We start from the raw sequence: 23080 nt of genomic DNA on the forward strand, positions 1-23080 counted from the left end.
TATATTTAGATATGGATCATATTAGATGCAGACCTCATTCAGGCCTAATAAGATGCAGACTTGCTACATTCCTAAATAGATGCAGTTCTATTTAGATACGGATCTAATTAGATGCAGATCTGATACGGTGCTAATTAGATGCAGATCTAATTAGATGTACTTACATGCAGTTCAAATTTAATGCAGATCTAATGAGATGTAGTTATATGCAGTTCAAATTTAATGCAGACCTGATTCAGATGTGATTAGATGCAGCCTGATGCAGACCTATTTAGATATGGATGTAATTAGATGCAGATCTGTTGAATATCTACTTAGATATGTATCTAACTAGATGCAGATCTGATACAGGCCAAATTAGATGCAGTTCTATTTAGAAGCGGATCTAATTTGATGCAGATATGGTGCGAGCCTAATTAGTTGCAATCTAATTTGATCTAATTACATACAGTTCTAATCAGATGCAGGTCTGATGTGGGCTTAATTAGATACATACCTGATTGATATCTAATTAGATGCGGCTCTAATTAGATGCAGTTTTGATGCTGGTCTAAATAGATGCAGCCCTGATTCAGGCTTAATTAAATGCACACCTGATGCAGATCTATTTAGATATGATCTAATCAAATGCAGATCTGAAGCAGGCCTAATTAGATGCATTTCTATTTAGAAGCGGATCTAATTTGATGCAGATTTGATGCGGTACTTCTTAGTCATTTAAATGTAGCTAGTTACTTGCAGGTCTAAATAGATGCAAATGTAATTAGATGCAGGTCTGAGACGGGCTTAATCAGATGCCGACCTGATTGAGATATAATTATATGCAGATATATATAGATGTGGGCCTAACTGGATGAAGTTTTATTTTGGTGCGTATCTGATGCGGGCTTAATTAGATGCAGATCTGATTAGAGATGCGCACATGATGCTGTATTATTATCGAAACACAAAATTCAAATACACTTTTTATTATTTATGAAACACTGTACAACCACCGATTTTCATTATCAAAGATAGATAAATCGAAACACCCTCGGTTTCAGACATGATAGCAAACAGCCACATTTGCTTCACCATACGGCAACCGGAGCTAAATTTTGCTGTATTCGGTCAAAAATAATTTCACTCTAAGATAGATTTGAACCACTTTCAAAATAAACAGATTTTCAATACGGTTAAGAGCTAAAACTTCCATCTCTAAAATACTAGAACGTGATTTTTTTTTTACTTTAAATTGTTTACGCATAAAAAAGGTCATAACAAGTTTTATCTATTCTACCATTATCTCCATTTTTTTTTCAAAAATGGACTTGCTCCACTTTCAAAATAAACGGCTCATATGCTGAATCAGATTTACAAGGGAGGCACCATTCAAAATGTTCTACAAAACTTCGATAGAACGAGATGCTGAATTTAAAATTATCGATTTGCCACCACAATGAGGAAGACCAAGTGATTTTAGAAATATAAAATTATCTTTTATGTATGAAAAAAGGAGGTCTATTGCATTTGAAAAATGCAAGAAAAGGATGGATTTATTACCATATATAACTCCTGTTCATCACGGACATTTTAAAATGTTAAATCTTGAATAAAATTCAATTTAATTATACCGACATATAAACTGAAAATGTATAATTTCATTGAAATTCTTAATAAACTTGAATTGTTTTTTGTTATGTTATATTTTCTACAAGAATACTCTTTGTTTTGTTTCACTTTTTATCAAATGAATAAATAATTGTAAATTTTTGAATAGTATTTGGTTTTTATTATTAAAAAAAAACAGACTGATGTAACTGAAATATTTCCCATTTAAATGAACGTTTACAATAATTTATTAAATTTGAAAGTGAGGCAAGTCCATTTAGTTGTAATAAAACTCTTATTTTTTTAATCAGCACTGTAAACTATATTGAATTATAAACTTACATTATCTGGTACCACAAAGTACAAAAAATATATCTATTAAAATTAAAAATCTAAAAAATTATTTAAATTTATTGAAATACAAATCTTTAAATATCTCGCAATAATAAAAAATGGACTTGCCCCATTTTCAAAATAAACGGTTCATATGTTAAAACAAATTTAGTGAAGGGTCAATCACAAATTAAAATGCAAATATTTACTGCTTCAGTGCAGATAATGCGACGCAGGAATGCATCATAAGGAAATAAAATATGCTTCATATCTTTAGTTTGAGATACAAATTTTAAAATCTATGCATCCTGAAAAACGCTTTAAAATTTTATATCATGAATTACAGAATATAACTTAAAAATAGCACAGTCAATGAACTTGTAAAAAAATTTATGTAATCTTCCCTTTAAGCAATCTTTCCTTTAAGTAATCTTTGCTTTCAGTTATTATTTTTACAAATTTTTAATTCTTTTGAACCAATAAATAGCAAAATATTATTTATTTATTCAATCATAATTTGTGTACGACCCCTAAAACACGAACATCCAACATGATTTTTCCTCTTTGCGAACTCGTATGCTGGTATCGAAAAGTAGTTCAAGTCAGCATTTATGTAGTTTCATATCTTTGAGACTTTTTGGGATAAATTGCTGAAAATTTCTACATGGCATTTCTACATTAGAGGATGGGGTGCATTTTACTGACTGGGAATTTTTTTGTTCGGAGTCAAATAAAAATTAAATTTTGTATTTTTTTTTTTTTTTTTTTTTGAAATGTAATCCCTTGAAAATTTTAACCGATTTCATAACATTTTACAACTTTTTTTTATGCAACTTTGTAATTACAGTCTATGATCAATATTTAAGGAATAAAAGCCGCATTCAAGGTTTTTGAGATACCCTGTATATAGGCGAGCATCTGGTCTTCGAAGGTGGCTAATCTATATATATAAAACGCTAACGTACGTAGAACTGAAAACGAGCTTATTACTAATTGTCGAATGGCAACAGATATAACAAAACATCATACGAATTTCAGACTGCTTCATTCATTGAACATTTTTATAGCTGCACTGAATCAAACTCTTGGCTTAAGTAATCAACGGAGCTGAAAAAATATTATTAGAAATATTCTGGATATAATTTCTTATGTCACCAGAGAGAACATTCAATCAGAGGAAAGAAGATATAAAAGAAATCTAGAAATAGATTTAAAACGAAGAGTTCAATGGAGCGCAAATATAGGCTTGACTGCTGCCAGACTTTTAATCGTGCTAATGTAAGACTTAAGATGAATGTACCGTTTCTGACCAAGCATGTCAAAATAGTGCCAATCATCGAAAAACTCTTTAAAAGTCTGCAATCCTGGGTATGTACAAAAAATGCTAACGAAAGGCTTTTAAAGTCGCAAGAAAAAACTATCACGATTATATTCGACGTGAAATCGCTCCTAAATTTTTCAGTTTTGGCGTCCATATATGTGGGTGTGATGGGTTTTAATGCATCAGTCCACTTGAATTAGCTTAATCTTTTTATTCTTGATTAACAATTGATGATTCTGATGAGCTTTACAAATGAGAATTCAATGATGAAGGAATTTATATTACATGAAGATGGACAGTTGATGTCGTTCAAAGGATCTTTCCCACCTACGCGTGGTGCACCAGCATTTTCAGAGGAATCCTTCAACGCAAGAATTCCAGTTTCGGCCCTTTCTCAGAGTATCACGGCTTCTCGGTTTCCGGTCGCACCCTTCTCGGCGGACGTCCGTTCTCTCCCCTCGTCTAGTGAACTCTGAACTCTGCCCTCCGACTGCTGGCTATCACCGGAAGAACGCAGAGCGCCCTCTCGTGAAGTTAATTTACCACATCGCTCGGCCATCGACATGTGAGGTCCTCCGAACTCTGAAACACACAAATGAAGGGAAAAAAAAAAACAGAGACGACATTGAAGACAAAGGATAGAAATAAAAAAACAAAACAAAAAAGGGTGATGATGAAAAAAAGAAATGTATTGATCTCAAGTTGCAACTGCATCAGTCCAGGGCTTCATGTGATCAGCTGAAGTGGAAGTTGTCTCGGGCCCTTCATGAGATCCTACTTTTGCTACGTCGTAACAATCATGTGGCTTTATCTTGACCACTTTGTAAGGTCCAAGGAACTTAGGTCTTAGCTTCAGACCTTCTCCTAGCTGGGTTCTTTTAATTGCTACCAAGTCGTTTATTTTAGAGGGTGGGGCAATTCTACGATGTTTGTTATATTGCCGTCGGTTCTCTTCTTGAATTTTGAAGATATTTGCTTTGGCCTCCTCACGAATTGTTTCTTTTTCTTGAATCATGGAGTGCAAGAATTCTTGATCTAGGATTTCTTTGATTCCTAGGTCCGTTTTGTTTTGCATCTTCACACCTGTCCCGCGAATGACCTCTAGTTCCATCGTTTCCGGTACAACGATGAGTTCACGTCCACCCACCTGTACGTACAAGACATCCTCTTTTATATGGTAATCATCTTTGAGTTCTTTCTCGACCAGAGTTTTCAGCAATTGCATACGTTCGTCAGCTTCTTGTGCAGTTGAGATCTTAGATGTAATTTTGCTTTGGGAACGGGTGACCATGCACACTGCATTCCTGCTCAATGCATCTACCTGTTTATTTTCGGTGCTTACCAATTCATTATTCTGAATAAGACTCAGACATTTTGGCGAGAAAATTCCCTCCATTACTAATTGATCACTTATAACTGCCTCAATCTCAACGGGTTTACATTCCTCATTAAAAGCAAATGAAAAGGTTGCAGTTTGAGCAGAAACTTCATTTCCAAAACAAGTTTTAATTTTTATATTTCCCGTTATTTTTTTGATAGGAAAAAATGATTTGTTCACAATTATAAGTTCACTTCCAGAATCTTTTAGAAATTTTACTTTTTTTCCATCCACAAAAATATCAATATATTCTAGCATATTTTTTGGCTTAGTTCCAATTCCCGATATAACAAATTTGTTTTCTGTCTCACTTTCATTTGTAGATTTTTCAAATCGTTTTGGACAATTACGGGCGAAATGAAAGCTTTCCCCCTTTTTCCCGCATACATAACAAATCCTTTCCGGTTTAACATTTTGATATTTGTTTCGACGGAACGATTCACTTTCCATTGCCTGTTTTTGAAACCTTGATGCTTTCGTTTCACTACTATGTACATTAGAATTACTGACTTCAGATAACGATTTACCCCGAGATGAAAAAAATAAATCACATTCGCGACCCAACTGAGTTGGCGGAAACCATGTTTTTCCTTCGCGAATACCTATGTATTCTTTAGTTCGGAAATCTAAAGTTTCGTACAACTTATCTGCAACAATTAAATCACATAATTTTTTAAAATCTCTTTTTACTTCTCTTACCTGACAATAGTAATCAAATGTTGCCGTTAATCGCGATGCAAATTGTACATGCGATTCGCTTGGTAAACGTTGAGCATTTTTAAAATTGCTAAGACATTCTCGAGGTGTCGGCTGAAATTCAGCTAAAAATAACTCTTTTAATTTCTCATAATCCGACAAATCCTGCTCAGTTGCATACGTTAAAACATTATTAGCTTTAACCCCCAGCAAATTAATTAATATCACAGCTTGGAAGTCTTTAGGAACTTCTTTAGTAATAAATGCCTTTTCTAAGGAAGTAAAAAACAAATGCAATGCCTCGGGTTTATCAGGAACAGAAATTGTTAGTGTTTTAATACTTCTTATTAAATTTTCAACACTAAAAGGCACATTTGATCGCTCACTAGGCAATGATTGTTTTTTCAATTTTTCTAGCTCAATCTCCTTCTCGAGTCGGGCCAATTTCATTCTTTCAATCTCTAACTTGGATTGTTCGGTAACTGCCTTAGCCGTACGATCCTCAACGATCGATTTGATGACGCCACGGACAAATTCTTGATCCGTTTTAAAAACATCGGAATTCTCAATTAATTTCTTAAGTTCCAAAATTTTAGCATTTTCTGACACAGTTTCACCGAGTTCTTCGGCAAGCATTTTTAAATCACACTTCTTTAAATTATTTAAGATACTCATTTTCAGAAATATGAAAGACTAAATATAGAACAGAAGTAGCACAGTACCTTTTAAAATTTGTTGTTCACCGGCTTCGAGCCCCCATGGTTGTGGGTGTGATGGGTTTTAATGCATCAGTCCACTTGAATTAGCTTAATCTTTTTATTCTTGATTAACAATTGATGATTCTGATGAGCTTTACAAATGAGAATTCAATGATGAAGGAATTTATATTACATGAAGATGGACAGTTGATGTCGTTCAAAGGATCTTTCCCACCTACGCGTGGTGCACCAGCATTTTCAGAGGAATCCTTCAACGCAAGAATTCCAGTTTCGGCCCTTTCTCAGAGTATCACGGCTTCTCGGTTTCCGGTCGCACCCTTCTCGGCGGACGTCCGTTCTCTCCCCTCGTCTAGTGAACTCTGAACTCTGCCCTCCGACTGCTGGCTATCACCGGAAGAACGCAGAGCGCCCTCTCGTGAAGTTAATTTACCACATATATTACTCTTAAATCTAACTGTAATCGTTATGATTTACCTACGGAAATTGATACTCATATCTTTTAAAACAATTATCTTATAAAAAATTTTTGGACAAAAAAATATACCTTTTTAATTATATCAGTCTCATTTTCGTACAGTTTTTCATTTAATTTTGTACAGTTTTTCAATTTGATATACTAACTGAATGAAAGTTTTCAATTTGATTCAAACTCTCCGTCAAAACATTCAAGCACATACTTTTGCCAATCATTCAATCCGTAGTAGCATATTCACTTTCGCTTTTATTTAATACTAGCCGCCTTTGGCGACCAGCCGGTTCGCCAATCTTAATGTTCGTTTAAATTTTAATAATTAAATAGCTTGGACCGGAGTTTAACCCCCTTCTTCGCAATCTTTATTATGCACTATAATTGAACATCTGCTCCTTTGCTTTTGAACATTTCGCAAGGCCGTTGTTGGCGATTTTTAAAGAATATCTTTCTTAATTTATGTAATATCTCAAGAATTTGTTAACAAAATTTTCTCAGATTCATCATGAACAGATCGATTCATTAACAATGTTTAATTTTAAATGCATCAAACACTAAGAAAATAAAATGAATCGTTTAAAATAATCGGTCGAAAACAGATTTTAAAAAAACTACTTAAAAAACGATGTACTTAAAACTATAAGCATATACAAAAAAATATATAGCTGACATAAATACAATTTAATTACAAAAGCATGCAACTAACCTAAAAATAATTTGAATCATTGAAAACAGGTTAAAAAAAATACTTAAAAAACGATGTACTTAAAACTATAAGCATATTTAAAAAATATATAACTAACATAAATACAATTTACTTACAAAAGCATGCAACTAACCTAAAAATAATTTAAATCATCCGTTGATAACGGTTGTCATGGCAACAAACAGAATGCGCATGCGTGAATTTTCTTCGCCACTTACGGTAACTCAAATGCGTGAATTTTTCTACGCCAGTTGGGGTAACGCTATGCAGATTAGACATTTTTAATTTCCTTTATTCTGTGTTATTTTAATTCAAAAGTACTTCAGAATGAATCTGAAACATGGATTAATTAACAATGTTTAATTTTAAATGCATAAAACATTAAGAAAATAAACAGAATCGTTTGAAAAAATCGGCCGAAAAATGTTAACCCTAGCCTCATTACTGTTGGGAGAAAGAAAAAAAACGGAAGCCTTACTCATTTGGCGGTGGGGAAAATAGAAGATTTTTTTTGGCGAAAAAGTTGGCGGTGGGGAAAATGGAAGATTTTTTTTGGCGGGAAAGTTAGTTTTTAAATGATAATTAAAATTCTAATTAAAATTTCAAAAAAAGGGACCTCAGGTGCACATTCCCGACCTCTAAGGTATACATGTACCAAATTTGATAGCTGTATGTCAAATGACCTGGCCTGTAGAGCGCCAACACACACACACATTGAGCTTTATTATAAGTATAGATTACACTTTCCTTTTTGCAGCAAACTGTTCTAATCGAATTCATTTGTTTTGGGCATATGAAATTACAAAATGAAATAATTTTTTTTAAAGAAATGCATCCATATTACTAATTAACAGCCTAAAGAGTCAAGAATCTAGGCGAACAATTTAGTCTCTGAAGGCGGCTAGTATTACTTAATCATGTTTCAGAAAAAATTTTATGAAATGTTTTTTTTTCTGTTTCCAGATGTTGATTTTGTTACAACTAATGCACATACTATGGTGAATATTAAAAAGTACAAATGCTGTTCAGTTAAATTAAAATTTTTAAAGTTTGACCAAAAATTCTCTATGTTTTATGATAAGCATTAAATACTTGGCTTAACATTAAAAAAAAATTGAAAATGAATTGCCAAAATTTTATCTACATACAGGACCACGCAATTCTTTCGAGTACAATGTAGAAACCAAACTGTATTTGTAAGATGTTTAACTCCTAAAATAGGGCCTTTTATTTATTTAGGGCCCTTAATATATTTTTATTCATTTATAGTTAGAGAACATTTTTCACAATAAATTTTTTTAAGACATACAAAATGGCTTCTAATTATAAATGCAAAACCGCAAAGTAAAATAATTTTTCTTTGCTAATTTTTTGAACTTTTGAGCAGTTTAATCAATGAAAAAATAAGCTATGGAGAAAATATAATATATACATATAAATGATTATAATTTTTAAATAGTTTTTAATTATTATTTTAAAATAATTTTGTAAAGGGACAAGATTTTTTATAACTTCATTATAAGATAGATGAAAATAATAGACGCATTTCAGGAATATTTATTTAATTATTTTCTAAGTTCCACATTTCACAAGACAAAACAAACACGAAAATACACGACACTCACTTAGAATACAATCTAATAATGACACCCAAGAAGGATCATGGGAAATATACCTTGATGTTAATAAGGTAACGCCATCTGTTGTATCAAAAGAGAAGGTAGTAGAGTTTTGTAACCGCTACAATTTTTAATATTTAAAGAACCATGTTCATAGATTAGTTTCCGTATTGTGTTAAATTTCGTAACATCATGTTTCATGCATTATTAAAATTATGGGTTGCATGATTCGTGAATCTTTGTTGTTAGTTTTCATACGCAGTATACCATTTAAAAAAAGTTGGTGCACCTCGTGAGACATAAATAAAAAAATAATAAAAACAAAGGCGGATTCCCGACAAGATAGCTGGGTTGAGGAAAGGTGTGTGTGTGCAGGCAGGACGTTTAAAAAGATATAAACTGTCTAATTGCAGAATGAATAAATTTGCAAAGTATGCAAATTCAGCGAATAATGAAATATTAAGGTAATGCTAATATTTTGTCAAGTATAATTGGTTAGGTTCCTATTATATTCTTTGATTTATTCGTGAACGTATTTCATTACGATGACTCAGTTATTAGTACAGTATACTCCTGAATATCCGGTTCGCGATTATTCGTCTGCCATACTATCCGGACTTGTTTTCTTTTATCGTAATTAAATGAGGAAGGCAAGGCGTTGAATTGGCAACATTGCGAAGCATTGGAGGCAGGCGTCTGCTACGAGCTAAAATGCAGAAGCAGTCATCTATTAAGGACTTTTTCAAAAACTAAAAACTGTAAATGTTGACTTTAACCCTAGAGTTATCTTTTCAAATCTGTGTAATCATTTACCGGTAAGGAATAAAATCAGTTTGAATCAATTTTCTTAAAAATTAGACCAACTATTTATATATTTTTTTTAAATGTTTTCAGTATTTAAATGAATCATTACAGAATTTATATTAAAATGTGAACAGTTTATATCCTTTAACTTACTTTTTCTCTAATAAATTCCTGAAGCGTGCAGTACAGTATATAAACATATATAAACGACCAGTATAGAGGCTTCTATACTCGACACGTTGGCGGCAACTGTTTCTATGTTTCATTGGGCCGCGGTCGCATTCACATTCTACGTGGATCAAGATAAATAGAGGGCTTAGTACTCAGAAGAAGTGAGAAAATACGTATTATGACTACGAGTATTTTTTTTATTGAACATTTATAAATCCCCCGTGCACCACAAAGTATCACACGGGACTACGAGTATAGGTATAAAAATTTTGTCTCCTGATATTGGTGCTCAAAAAAATAAGTCATTAGAACTCCGGCCGGCCCTCCACCATATTAGGCCGGATGCTCGGAAGTATACCGCATATTTCTGCTTACCGTCTGATAGATCTGCTTACCGTTTGCTTAAATAATAGTGCGTGCAAACTTGGAGGTCACACGATCATAAATCATAATAAACATTTTTTTTTTTTTTTTTTTTTTTGCAAAATTACTGAAATAAAAAAATGCCCTAAAATAAATCGATAATATGCTATCAAGATAAAAATGTGTTGATAAAAAAATTAAATCGACCAATTTATTAAAAGTGAAATTTTATAGTTGGCCATTGCCCAGAATCGCAAAATGCCTAAATTCGCTGCTTAAAAAGGCTTTATTAACGTCGGAAAAAGAAAAAAAAAATCTTTTTTTTTTTTTTTTTTTTTTTTTTCAGTTTGTTTACCATACGTTTCAGTACTTCATTTTTATAAATTTTCGAAGTTCTGTTTAAGTAAATCATGATGCTAAAACATTATTTTATTTTAGGATAATCAATTGATGTTAAAACGGCAGGGACATATAGAGGGTTTAAACTGTTCCTACAGTGAGCTGCGAAATTTTAGACAATATTTCAGGCTTGGGTTTGACTTAATAACGAATTTTTAATAACCAAGTGAGTTCATGAATCAATTCCAATGTGGTGACTAATATAGAAAATCTTTCTTAATCAAAAAAATTATTTATCTTCTGCAAGCATATTCTTTTTTTTTTTTAAAACCAATTTCATGTAATTGACAAAATGCAACTATTCCATCACTTTCTATTTTAACTGTGATGAATCGTGGCTAACGGTTCTCGGATATACATTATGTAATAGCAGGAAAAAAAATTAATGCGCTAGAAAATGCTATTTAAGCATCATAATTGCGATGTGGTGTACAAACGGTGACGAAATCAGTTCGGTAGGAAAGAATGAGAGAGAGAGAGAGAGAGAGAGTGCTGAAAAGGTCAGTCAGAAACTCTTATCTGACCTTCACCCGTGGTACGCATATTTGCGCGCCTTTGGCAACCCGGACGTCGCCAAACTAAAAATTTCCCCATTAATCGAAATGAAAAAGGAAATAACCATTTAGAAGGTGGTTTTCAGCTGTCAGAAGTCACGCGTAATAAAATGGGGAATTTTCGATCGCAGCTATTGTTTCACTATATTAATTTCCTGAAATCTTCAGAAAAGGGATTTTGTTTTTAGTTCCGGTGCCAAGATATTGGTTTTCTTCTGTGTGTGTTGTGTGTATTTCTTTTGTTTAAGAATTTTTACGTTGCGACAACTCTTCCAGTCTAGAAGAATGACTTCTTTGATAAAGTTTGGAGTATTTTTCGTCCTGTTGATTACCGGAGCTCTTGGAAGTAAGTGGGTTTTTTATATATGTAAAGATTGCTGTATATAAAGTGTCCTGAATGTTCTGGACATTCTCTTATTTCCATTTTTGTACCGAATTGGGATAGTTTCCTGGATTATCATAATTCAGAATCTGAATTATATATGAAGAGTTTTTATTTACAAGCTGGTACCCGGCGCGTTGCTGCCGCAGAAGAAATAATTTTAGAAATATCGTTTGAAGTTTGAAATGTTTAACTAGGAATGATATTTATTTTCTTGTCGACAATGAATACAATCATCGAAATTGAATGATATATAAAGGAGAAATATAAATAATATTTATTATATATATTTTTAACATTATTATTTAAGTATACCTTAGAGTAGACAGTATTTTTTGTTTTTCCGTCTTCGACAAAAACAAACAAATTTCTTAGCTGCCCAACTTGTGAGCATCTAACATACAACTGACAATGTGAAAAACATGGATTTTCTAGGTTCAAAGTAATAAGTTGGTAAAGTTTTATAGCCATCGGGTGATCAGTACGGCAGGGCATAAAATCCGAACAAACAAAAATTCTTTTTTATATATATTAGATATACATATATTTTATATATATAACCTTCGCACAAGGGCTAGCAATGAGTTGAAAAAGTTTTAAGGTACGACATGGTAAAAAATACGAACAAACAAAAATTCCTTTTTATATATTAGCTAAGCAATTCCTATTAAAAATTACGAATTGTATAAGTTGAGTAACTAAGTTAAATGTTGCCTGATATATGCTATTTCTCATCGTTCTGTTTGTCTCTAATACTTTTGGTTTTCAAAAACGAGAATAATACAAAAATAGTGCCTTCACCGTGTTCCCCCTTCCTTTACCAACATCCATCCGATGCGGTTTTATTTCCCTTTTTTTTATTATTCAGCACAAGATTTAAGTTCGAAAAAAATTTACTTTTGAAGAATTCGTTTTCTAAACTTTCAATGTACATAGAATAAAGTCACTCTATCTTAATGAACAATAACGTTTAATACTATCATTTCTATGAGTCATATCAACTTCTGTTAAATGTAATCTCTTGTTATTGTGAGAGTCAACATTAGTGAGATTTTAAAAGAAGAGATCGATCGATGAAAAATGGATGAAATGACAATTATTTATTTATCTTGCATGGTTTAATTCCGTGAAATATCTGAACAGAATTTTATTAAAACATTGAAGACAAATAGGTTAAAAGAGATTTGTAGAATTTTATTAGAAAAAAATGTACGTTTTATTTATTTTTTAAAACAAAATCCAAATTTCTGTTAAGTTTATGTAGAGCTCTCTTATGTGACCCATAAACAATCTTCTTATCGGAATACTATCTGGTCAATTAAAAGTCAGAACAATGATATTGGTTGCCGAAATTAATCGATTTTGGCGATGAATAATGACTCCAAAATTTCATCAAAATCTATTGATATCTTTTAACGAGAAAAATGTCTGTAAACTAATAAATAATTCAGACTAGATTTTGAATAAATGAATAGATAATTTAGAAGTAACGGTAATACAAAAAAATACTGGTTATGCATCTTTATATCTTCTTGTTCTCGTTTTTACATTTGTACTGTTCAATGCCACCGTTATTATTTTTATAAAAGATGTTATTTGGATCTTTCAATCTCTTCTCACCAATGTCTAAAGCATCACGGATAGAATTTTCGAAATAATCTTGTCTCTATAACAATCCTCCCAAGTATCATAAAGATTTTTCGATGTATTTTTCAGTAATTATGTTGTATCATTTCGGAAAATATTTATTGCTTAGAATGGAATGTTTATATTACTTAGTAATTGAATTAAATACGTATAACTCGTTGAAGTGAATAAAGTGATTACTAGCTATTATATAACAGCATAGCAATAAGAAGGATGACATTGTATATTTTAACACATTAGTTCGTACTGTCATTATTTCCATTTATCTGTTATGAACGTGTTTGAGGAAAGAGAAAAAGTTTTTATTAAATTATTTACGGTAGTAGCCAAAGATAACGGTCCACTTATTTTTTTTAAAATATGAAATTATAAATTCAAGTATGGTAAATAATGCTGTTGAAAAGAAAACAGTTTTGATCAGCTAGTTATAGAAATACATGATTACATCAATTTTGTATTGTTGCACATCCTTTAAGTCATTGTGCCAGGTTCGTGGCATTAATATATTATTTCAGTACTACTTCAGTTTTATTATATTCAATCTTTAATATTATAGAACCATATCTTTAAAAATATTAATATATTCTGTTTTTTGCATTTTAATTACTTTATTATTGCAACATCTAAAAAACCCGCGTGGCTAATTGTTGAAATTTAGCCTCGCGGCTAAATCTTAATCGAAATATAAAACAAATTTATAATTTGGCCAAGTCTTTAATCGAAATATAAAACATTCGTAATGTTAAGAAATACTGCAAAAATAGCAGAGTAAAATTTCATTGAACTTGTAATTAATGGTAACATCATAAATTTAGAAGAAGAAAAAAACTGTATATAGCTGTAGCGGATTGAAATGAGCGAGGATAGAACCTGGGACTTTGTGGTTCGCAGTCCAGTAACATAACCATGATACCAAAACAATTGTTCGGGTAGCAGAGCTGTTAACTGGCTTATATGCTATTCATCACAGACTCTCCCTCCAGTGAGTCGGAGGTGAGACGAACGATATGGCTGTTGAGTGGTGATGTATTTATAGCTGTTGTCTAATGGGCCTGTATCCAGTTGAGTAGCGAATGCGTGTGGGTGAGTTTTTGCTGCGTCAAGTGAGTCTGACGATGCTACCCGAGCAATTGTTTTGGTATCATGGTTATGTTACTGAACTGCTAACCACGAAGTCCCAGGTTCTATCCTCGCACATCACATATCGCTGAATAACTATCTATTACCTCTTTTAACCTACAATTTCCTCTTATGAAAGAATTTGCGAAAGTGAATCGAATCTTATGTAAATTATTTTTGGGAAGAAAATAGAATTAAGAGTAGAATTTACTCATATTGGAATTAAAACTAAATGATTTCATTCTTTAAACGTTATAAAACAGCAAGCTTCTGAAAATTGTATCATAATTTACTTTGACTTTTTATTTGAACTTATTTCGCGGTTACGTTAAGCCGGATGTTCATGATTACGCTGTGTCATAACAGTGGAGTGGTGACACTCTAAAATCGATTACCAATGTGAAAATGTGTCAGAATTTACATGACTTGGAGTGGGATTTCGAATTCCGATCCTTATTCTCACTTCGTCTTTGTTCTCAGTATATATCAGTTGAGCGAGAGGCTGTGGGTCCATGAAGGAGAGCTTTATTCAAACTCATCAAGAGAGTTGGAATAAAGCTGGTATGGATAGGTCTTGAATCGTTGCTCAAATGTATGGGTTAAAATAAAAATGGAGCGGTGTGAAGAGTCGCCACTTGAGGGGCATGAAAGACCGGATTTATGTGCAATTGGAAAAACAGTCTTGTAAAATCTGCGTCATATATAGGCCAGTATATAGCACATTCAAATTAATGTAGCCTCTCCTGAAAAAAATAAATGTAATAAATTAATTCTCATTTTCAATTACTGGTCTGTTTCATAAATCGAATTACGGAATTTTTATTTATATTGAAATTTCTGAGTGATTAACTTGAAAGAAAATTAATATGTTTAAATCTATTTGGTGTCCTCTATGATCTTATATGAATTAAAATAGCATTAATTGTTCTAAATAGGATATGTTTTCTAATTAAAATTTTAAAAAAGAATTTTATTAAAGAAAGAAAAGAATTAGAAAAGAAATAATAGGCAAGAATCGAAAATCTTTCCTTTTTTGGTAAGTAGCCGTTTTTGAAATTATATTTACCAAATTAATATTTATGATGTTGCCAGTAAACGAGCTGATTTATGAATTATTTATTTTTGAAAATTTAGAATAAAATTTTAATATAATTAGTATTTATAGTCTGGGATAATTTTTGTAACTTGGGTCCTGTGGTGAAAAAGCCATTCAAGACACTCTACAGACCTAAGGCAGTCAAATTCGGCGTGAAACTATTTCTTGAGTAACAGGTGTTCCTTAATGTAGAGAAATTAAATTTCAAAATTTTAATGAAGAAAATTTTAATCAGATTTTTAACTAAGAATTAATTGAAATTTTAATATTTCTCATCAATAACCCATATCATACTATAGTACAAAGCCTATTTATACACCTCTTATACAACCAACACAATTTTCAATGACACCATCGTACAATTTTTTCCCTTTAATTAAAAATATTTCTAAGTATACTTTTTACAATACTTTTCATTTTTTTATATGTGCGTGACATCTCTGTTATATAATTAAGAGTAGGTTTAAAAAACAAAATAAAATGTAGACGAACCTAGTCTCAAGCAGTATCGTGCTACTGCGTTTCAGATTAAAGGTTCGAATTTCCTTTTTTTTTTTTTTTTTTTGTTAAAATGAATTGACTCTTGCTTTTCATATGGTCAGTGTAATAAAAAAATTGCTATTCAGATATTTACTATCAGCATTACAAAAATCATATCTATAATTATAAAATAAAGTTATTAAAGTAAAAAATAAATAATTTCATCCATTATTAAGTGTAAGTTATAATTTTTTGCATAATAATTATTTATTTTTATTTATATGAAAAAAAATTAAAATGTATATTATTTTATAAAAAACTAAGCGCAATATATTATCAGAAATGTTATTTCTGTTGCTCAAGCAAGTTTAATATAATAAACTTTAATAATCTCGATAGAATTTATTAAATTTCATTTACTATGGCATTACCTATTCTAATAAACGACTATATTCTCCCACTGTTTAACTGATTTTAAATAAAATGTATGTTTTCAAAAATATGTCAAAGCGAAGATTGACAAGCGGTTTTTCCCTCTTTCAGTTTTAAGAGTCAGACTCCAAATTTGTTCAAAATTTCAAAAATATATATGGATTATATAATTTATATAATATTATCCTTATCGTGGTATTTTTCTTTTATTAAAATTTAATTGCTTATTTTATTAAATGTATAATAATTTTTAAAAAGCCGCAAATCGCCAATGCATGCTCTAGCGGTTAAATATGCATGATTCCTTCAAATCAATATAGAAATTAAGTGAATTAGTGAAGTTATCAGTTTAATAAATTACGTTAACGAATTCAGCTAGAATGATCCCAGAATTGTTATCCCACTGTTGCCAAAATATTCTAGGAATTATCCATTCTTTGAGCGTGATGGTCTTTGGTTTAATAAAATATTTACTAGCAGAATTTTTTTAAAATTTCTATGACGTCTGATAAAATCGGGAAGGAAATCATCTGTTCCGAGAGCCCTTCGAGTACTTCTTAGAAGTATTTATTTTCTTTTTCCTGAACCGTGTCATGTCACGACCGGGTTCCATGAAAATTACGCATTACTGACTATTGATAAAAGATCGTTTTGTCTTTTGTCCGTTCTTCCTCAATCAAATATTTCGCTCTGTTTAAGCTGTCATTTTATATAACTTCCTTTACATTTTTTGGTAGTCAATTTATTTAAATACAAATTTTTTATTTTAAAAAATACAAATTTTGATGCCATTCTATTTTTTTTAAATAGTAAAATATTAAATTTTATCGAAGTTTAAGATGGATAATAGTCCCAATTAACCTCTCAAAAATTGGTAATCGACATAGAATTAAATGTCTGTCTTATCAGAATTCTTTTAATGATGGTAATTGGTACAAGGTAGTAAATGATGAGCATTCATGTGATCAAAAAAAGATTCCCAAGGTCGAAATCATTTAAATCAATTGATGAAATGTTCGAAGTACGAGAAGATATGACTGTTTATGGGTTAAAGAACTTCAGTGTAAATATCATAAAAATTGTTTTTAAAAGCATTTGTATTAGTGCACTATAAAGTAATACTTTTTATTCTAATAATTCTTACTTTTTAGTCTTTAGTTTATAATTCATTAATATGGAATCTTGAAATCACAATATCATTAATAGGTGGAGTCACTTATATGGAATCAAAATTCAATTAAGTTAAATCTATTAACTCATATTTAAGTTCTAAAAATATTAAACTTATGTATTGTCATCAAAAATATGTAAATATTCAATATTTAAAAAAAAATTAATGGACCAGTAAGTAAATAAAAAATCGGTTAATGTCCCATTTTTGCTAACACGAGACAAATCAAATTAAATTAAAATGTAAAAATATGGCTTTAGCTAACCGTTCTAGACAGTTAGCTGTGTTAGAATTTTAGTTGATATTTTTTGCTTGTTGACTAAAGTATTAATATGTGATAAATGTTTAAATAAATATTTAATAGTTTGGATTTAAGTAAGACATTCTAGCTATGCTTTAAATAAATAAAAAAAAGGTGGAGTATATAAAAGTTTGTTTTAAATGACATTTTTAATTTCTTACCTCAATTATACTGCGTGACTTTGACGAGCGTGGTGAGTGCAGATCGTTGAGACAAAAAGAGAGTATTTATTTGCAGAGAGGAGAAAAATATAAAAGGAATTATTAGTTGGGGAGAAATAATAGGCTTGTAATAAACACGGTTATACTAAATGTGCTGTATTTTCTCCTTACTTCTCATTATTAATGTATCTTTAATCGCACGTTATGAAGGATCAGAATGCAATCAGATCTGAAAATTACGATTCATTGAGTAAGAAGACTTATCAAAATAGGTTCGTCTGATACCACCTAATTTTTACGTCATACCCGTAACTAATAAAAGCCAGACCATACCGTAATAAGTGAATTAAATGCTATAATGAAGAAAAGTTCTCGCAGTTCTTGCGATGTAATGACAATTAACAATATAATTATTATTAAAAATTAATATCTGAAAAGCCAAACTTCTATTCGAAGTGGGGTTGTTTTTTTTTGTGGTAAAATCGTGTTTTCTTGGAGTAAATTTTTAGATACAAATCACATATTGATTATATATTAATATTTTTCAATCTTACCTACATATGAACTGGAAAATTTAAATTAAAAAAAATCACGAATGCACTTAGTTTAACAGGTTATTCGAAACAATCTGCTAGATTGCAGTATTTATTTTACAGTTTATCTATCATTACTTATTTTGAACTTACATTAAGTTTTATCATGGTGAAATAGGATATATATATATATGTATATATATATATATATATATATATATATATATATATATATATATATATATATATATATATATATATATATATATATATATATATATATATATATATATATATATATATATATATATATATATATATATATATGTTTTTGAAATTTTAAGATATTCTAAAGACATTTGTTTTTATAATCCTAAATACTAGTGGAGAGCTTCAGAATTGGCGCCAAAAGAGAGTACTTCAAAACAAGAAAAAAGAATTTCCATAACTGGATTAGTTTTTGATTTCTTGTTGGTTGTGATAATTTTCATTCATATATGAAAGAAACCTTGATGCAAATTTAAGTTTCCTTTGATTCATGTTTTCATTAAGTATGGCTTGCACGCTTATTGTTACATCTAATGAAATGGAAAAGTTTGTTTCGTTTATTCATGAAGAAAAATACTTTTCATATTTATATCTTCCATATTCACAAAATTTTATAGGTACTTAGTGTATAGGTACTTTTGATGGATAGGTACTATGAAATTTCTTATCAGTTTAAACCTTCGAAGATTATTTAAAAGGGGGAATAGAGAACCGATTAGAATTTAATAATAAGATAATTTAATTTTTAATACAATGAATCATTATTTAAAAACAAAATTTAAATTTAAAACAGTAGAAACCAGGAAAGCTTCCTCGAAATTTTCTCTCATACTCTAATAAATGTATTTGTATATTGTTAGCCACATGTTAGCAAACAATGATTCAGAAAAAGTTAGTAGAGCTCGCTGTTTGGCGATTAATCGTCGGGATGCGGTTAATACAAAAGTACAAAAAAAAAAAAAAAAAACGATTGTGTAATTTGGAAGCTTTTCCTCCTTAATTGATTGAAATCATAATTTAATACAAAATTGCAATCACGTACGAAACAGACGAAATTTAACATATTTAAGTTTAGTTTAGTATATTAATGTTTTAGTTAATAATTTAACACATTATATTAACGTTATTTCTTTTTAATGCAACACTAGGGCTATTTTAGGGAGGACCTCGTCATTTTGAACCGCGGTCAGATGACGAGGACGACACCTGAACTGGTACCCCCCTTCTCTACACCGCACCAGCGGGAGACATTTGACCCTAACGGATTTAACGTGCAATAGACCCTCTTACACGAGGGTTCTTCGATGGAATCGGGTCTCAAACCTGAAGCCCTACTGCTCACGAGTCGAGACCTTACCATCAGGCCACATCGGCCCATATAACATATTTTAAGTTATTGGGTTTTGAGTTATGCGATTACAAGTTTGTAAAAGTATACACGATCAACTCCTTGGCGAATTTGGTTCCAAATTTGTTACATATCTGCACTTTAGATATAAAATATGAGTATTAAATTTCATCCATCTAGCACTTTTCGTTTTTATAGTTATTGTGTTAGCTTATATTTAGACAGCTTGAGAGAGAGACCATCTCTGAGTGAATTTCGTTTAAAATTTGATAGAAATCTATTAATATGGTATGAAGTCCGTATACCAAATTTGATCCTTCTAGCTTTAAACGTTTTTGAGTTATAGTATTTACAGATTAACATAATTTCAAGAAGGATTTTTTCGGAGATCTGAAACGTGGAGATTCGTCAAAATCTCAAGCTCGAATTTTTGGAACGATTACAATATTTTCTCTTTGCATTATTCATGTGCAGAATAGTAAAAAAAAAGTCATAGTTGTTCTTTAATGGATTTGAAATTATGTAGAGATCCATTCTGAATTTTTTTTTCGAACATTATGTAAGACACTAAGATTCCAAAAAAATTTGGTGCTTATTATTTTTAATCGATTGATTGTTTTTTTATGGAGCAAGGGCCAATACCGGCCAAGCTGTGCCAAACTCGAGTTAACTTAAAATACAAAAAGTATACTCATTACAGCAAGGGGGATGTAAAGTTAAAATAACAAAGCGAAAATAGAAATTAGATATTATGCATGAAATTGATGTCAAGTAAAAATGAAAATATATTAATATGGTAAGGTTCACCAATTATATCTTTCAAATTTGGATAATCACTGCCGAAATATTTTATTCTTAGAAAGCGGTATTTAGAGCATTCACATATGATATGCCGAACTGAAATTATTGTGCTACATTTTGCACAATTTGGAGCTGTGTCTAAATGAAGTAAATGTTTGTGAGTGAAATGAGTATGACCTAAGCGAAGCCTTGTTAACACAACACTCATTCTACGGCCGAGAGAGTCATTCTTAAAACCAGAAATAAGTGGTTGGATGGAATGCAATTTATTATCAAGCTGCGAGTCCCAAGTGCTCTGCCATATACGAAGCGAACATTGCTTTAAAATTTGATTTAAGTCTTGAAACGGAATAAAGGTTATGAGCATATTGTTTTTAATGCCGTCCACACATAAATGCTTTACAATGAACATATATATTTTAGATGAACAGATGAAACATAATTCGTAGTAGATAAATGTTTACATTTAAAAAAATTGATTCTCGATTTCAGTTATTGTATTGTTCTGGTTGTTTCCATTCATGTTTTCTGGTTATATTGAACACACTATCGTTAATATCATTCAATAACTTCTTGTAAATTTAATTTAAGAATTCCTGAGTGGTTTTTTTTCCAGACGCACTCACTTTATCAAAGGCTTTCAAAACAAGCGACGTAAAATGTAAACGAACGGAAGCAGATAAGAACAGTTGTAGACAAGCGACACCATTTCACTAACATTACTTTGATAATTAGACAACATTGATGAAACGGTACAGATGTCTGCTGCTGGTATCTGCTTTATTATTAGCACGAGTATTTAGTTTTTGGGGGCACACAGTTTTAGAAAGAAAGCATATTTGTAAAATTTTGACTGTCTTATATTTAACGTGCTTTCCAGTTATCTAATTCATCGGTTGCGGATTGACAGGATACTACGAAATCCGCTTCTGAAGCGCTGAGGAAATCCGCGTGATACGTGGTCCGTTTCATTTCAGAGTAGTGGTCTTTCAGTTTGATAAAAACATCTATAAGACATAACTGTGTTTATGACTTTGATTATCATACTGATAATTAAGTCATCGTGACTGAAGAAAGGAAGGTCAATATTTTCTTTGTTGATTTTAATTTTATGATGACAATCTTTCATAACCAATAATCGCCATAAAATTGAACTATTTTATCACCTTTGACTTGATTACGATGTATGTTTTTTTTTTTTTTTTCAAAATCAAAGATATATCAGAGGTTGTCATCGTTTTAAATTCAAACATTTTATTTTGTAAGTGATTATTTTGAGAAGTTATTTTCTATACCTAAAACGTTCTTTGTAAATAATCAATATTCTTCCTGTAGATACATTCTTTTTGGAATGTCTCCTTTGTTTGTAGGAACTCTTCTTTTTATAAAGGTTGTCCCAAAATTAATTTGAATTTGCCACCATTCGATCAGTAAAGTGCTGGCAACCCTATTAAAAAAACTATTTGACAGCTGATAGTTTAGGGTTAGTAAAGGTGGATCGTTACACGATAGAACAACGTGTTTCCGCAAGATTTGAATTAAATAAAAAACAGTTTTTTCCCTTTAAATTGTTATATTTTTATTGAATCATAAAGTACACAAGATAAGGTTATGTATGGAATAACACATAGGGAAGATGGCCTCTAAGGCTTTACTGGCACATACTCACTTTTTTTGTCGAAATTTTCCATGACCATTTTGCATAAAAGTGACTAAATTTCGTTGACACAATATTGAATTTCTTCCTTCAATGCACGCGTGCTTGTGAATTTGTTCGCATAGACTTTTAACTTCAAACAACCCCATAAAAAAACCAATGGTGTTAAATCACACGATCTAGGGGGCCAGTTCTCAAATTTTTGAACCCACCAGACTTTCATTATTTTTTAGATATTGTTCAGCAATGAAAACACGTTGTTCTATCGCGTAACGCTCCATTTTTACTAAGCCTAAACAATCAGCTGTCAAATAGTTTTTTACATCCTCAACACTTAACTGCCCGAATGATAGCAAATTCAAATCTTGCGTTAATTTTGGGACACCCTTTACTTGATGTTATTAAATTTAATATCATTTAAGGAAATATTCCAACGGAAACATGTAATGTCTCTGGGTTGTTATTATCTAGTTTTGATACTGGTTTATAAATTTGACGGAGCATAAATTAGAATCTTGCACTTTAACGAATCCAATTTCAAATGCAAGTGAAGGTTATAATGAAATTGACCTGCACGGTGCATAGATATGAAGGAATGCATTTTGATATTGCAGCTGTGGATGAAGCTGAGAAATATTATAAAATATTTTTGATAAAATAAATCGATGGAATAACATCTTAGATTATTATATTGTCATTGTACTTTCTCTTTTAAGTTTCAAATGTGTAAATGTCGCATTTAATATTTCCGTATAATTTTCACTTCCATATAAGTCGCAGCG

General features: G+C 30.9%; 1 protein-coding gene across 1 annotated transcript in view; it reads left to right on the forward strand.

The window, feature by feature from the left end:
- Positions 1-11116: 11116 nt before the first annotated feature.
- LOC129963079 (uncharacterized) overlaps positions 11117-23080 on the forward strand; it is a 44802-nt gene continuing 32838 nt past the window's right edge. Inside the window, exon 1 of the mRNA XM_056077115.1 lies at positions 11117-11468. Within this exon, the coding sequence (XP_055933090.1) occupies positions 11408-11468 (61 nt within the window). The 5' untranslated portion in view covers positions 11117-11407. The remainder of the gene's footprint in view (positions 11469-23080) is intronic.

This window comes from Argiope bruennichi, chromosome 3 (assembly GCF_947563725.1).
Source record: "Argiope bruennichi chromosome 3, qqArgBrue1.1, whole genome shotgun sequence".
NCBI lineage: Eukaryota > Metazoa > Arthropoda > Arachnida > Araneae > Araneidae > Argiope > Argiope bruennichi.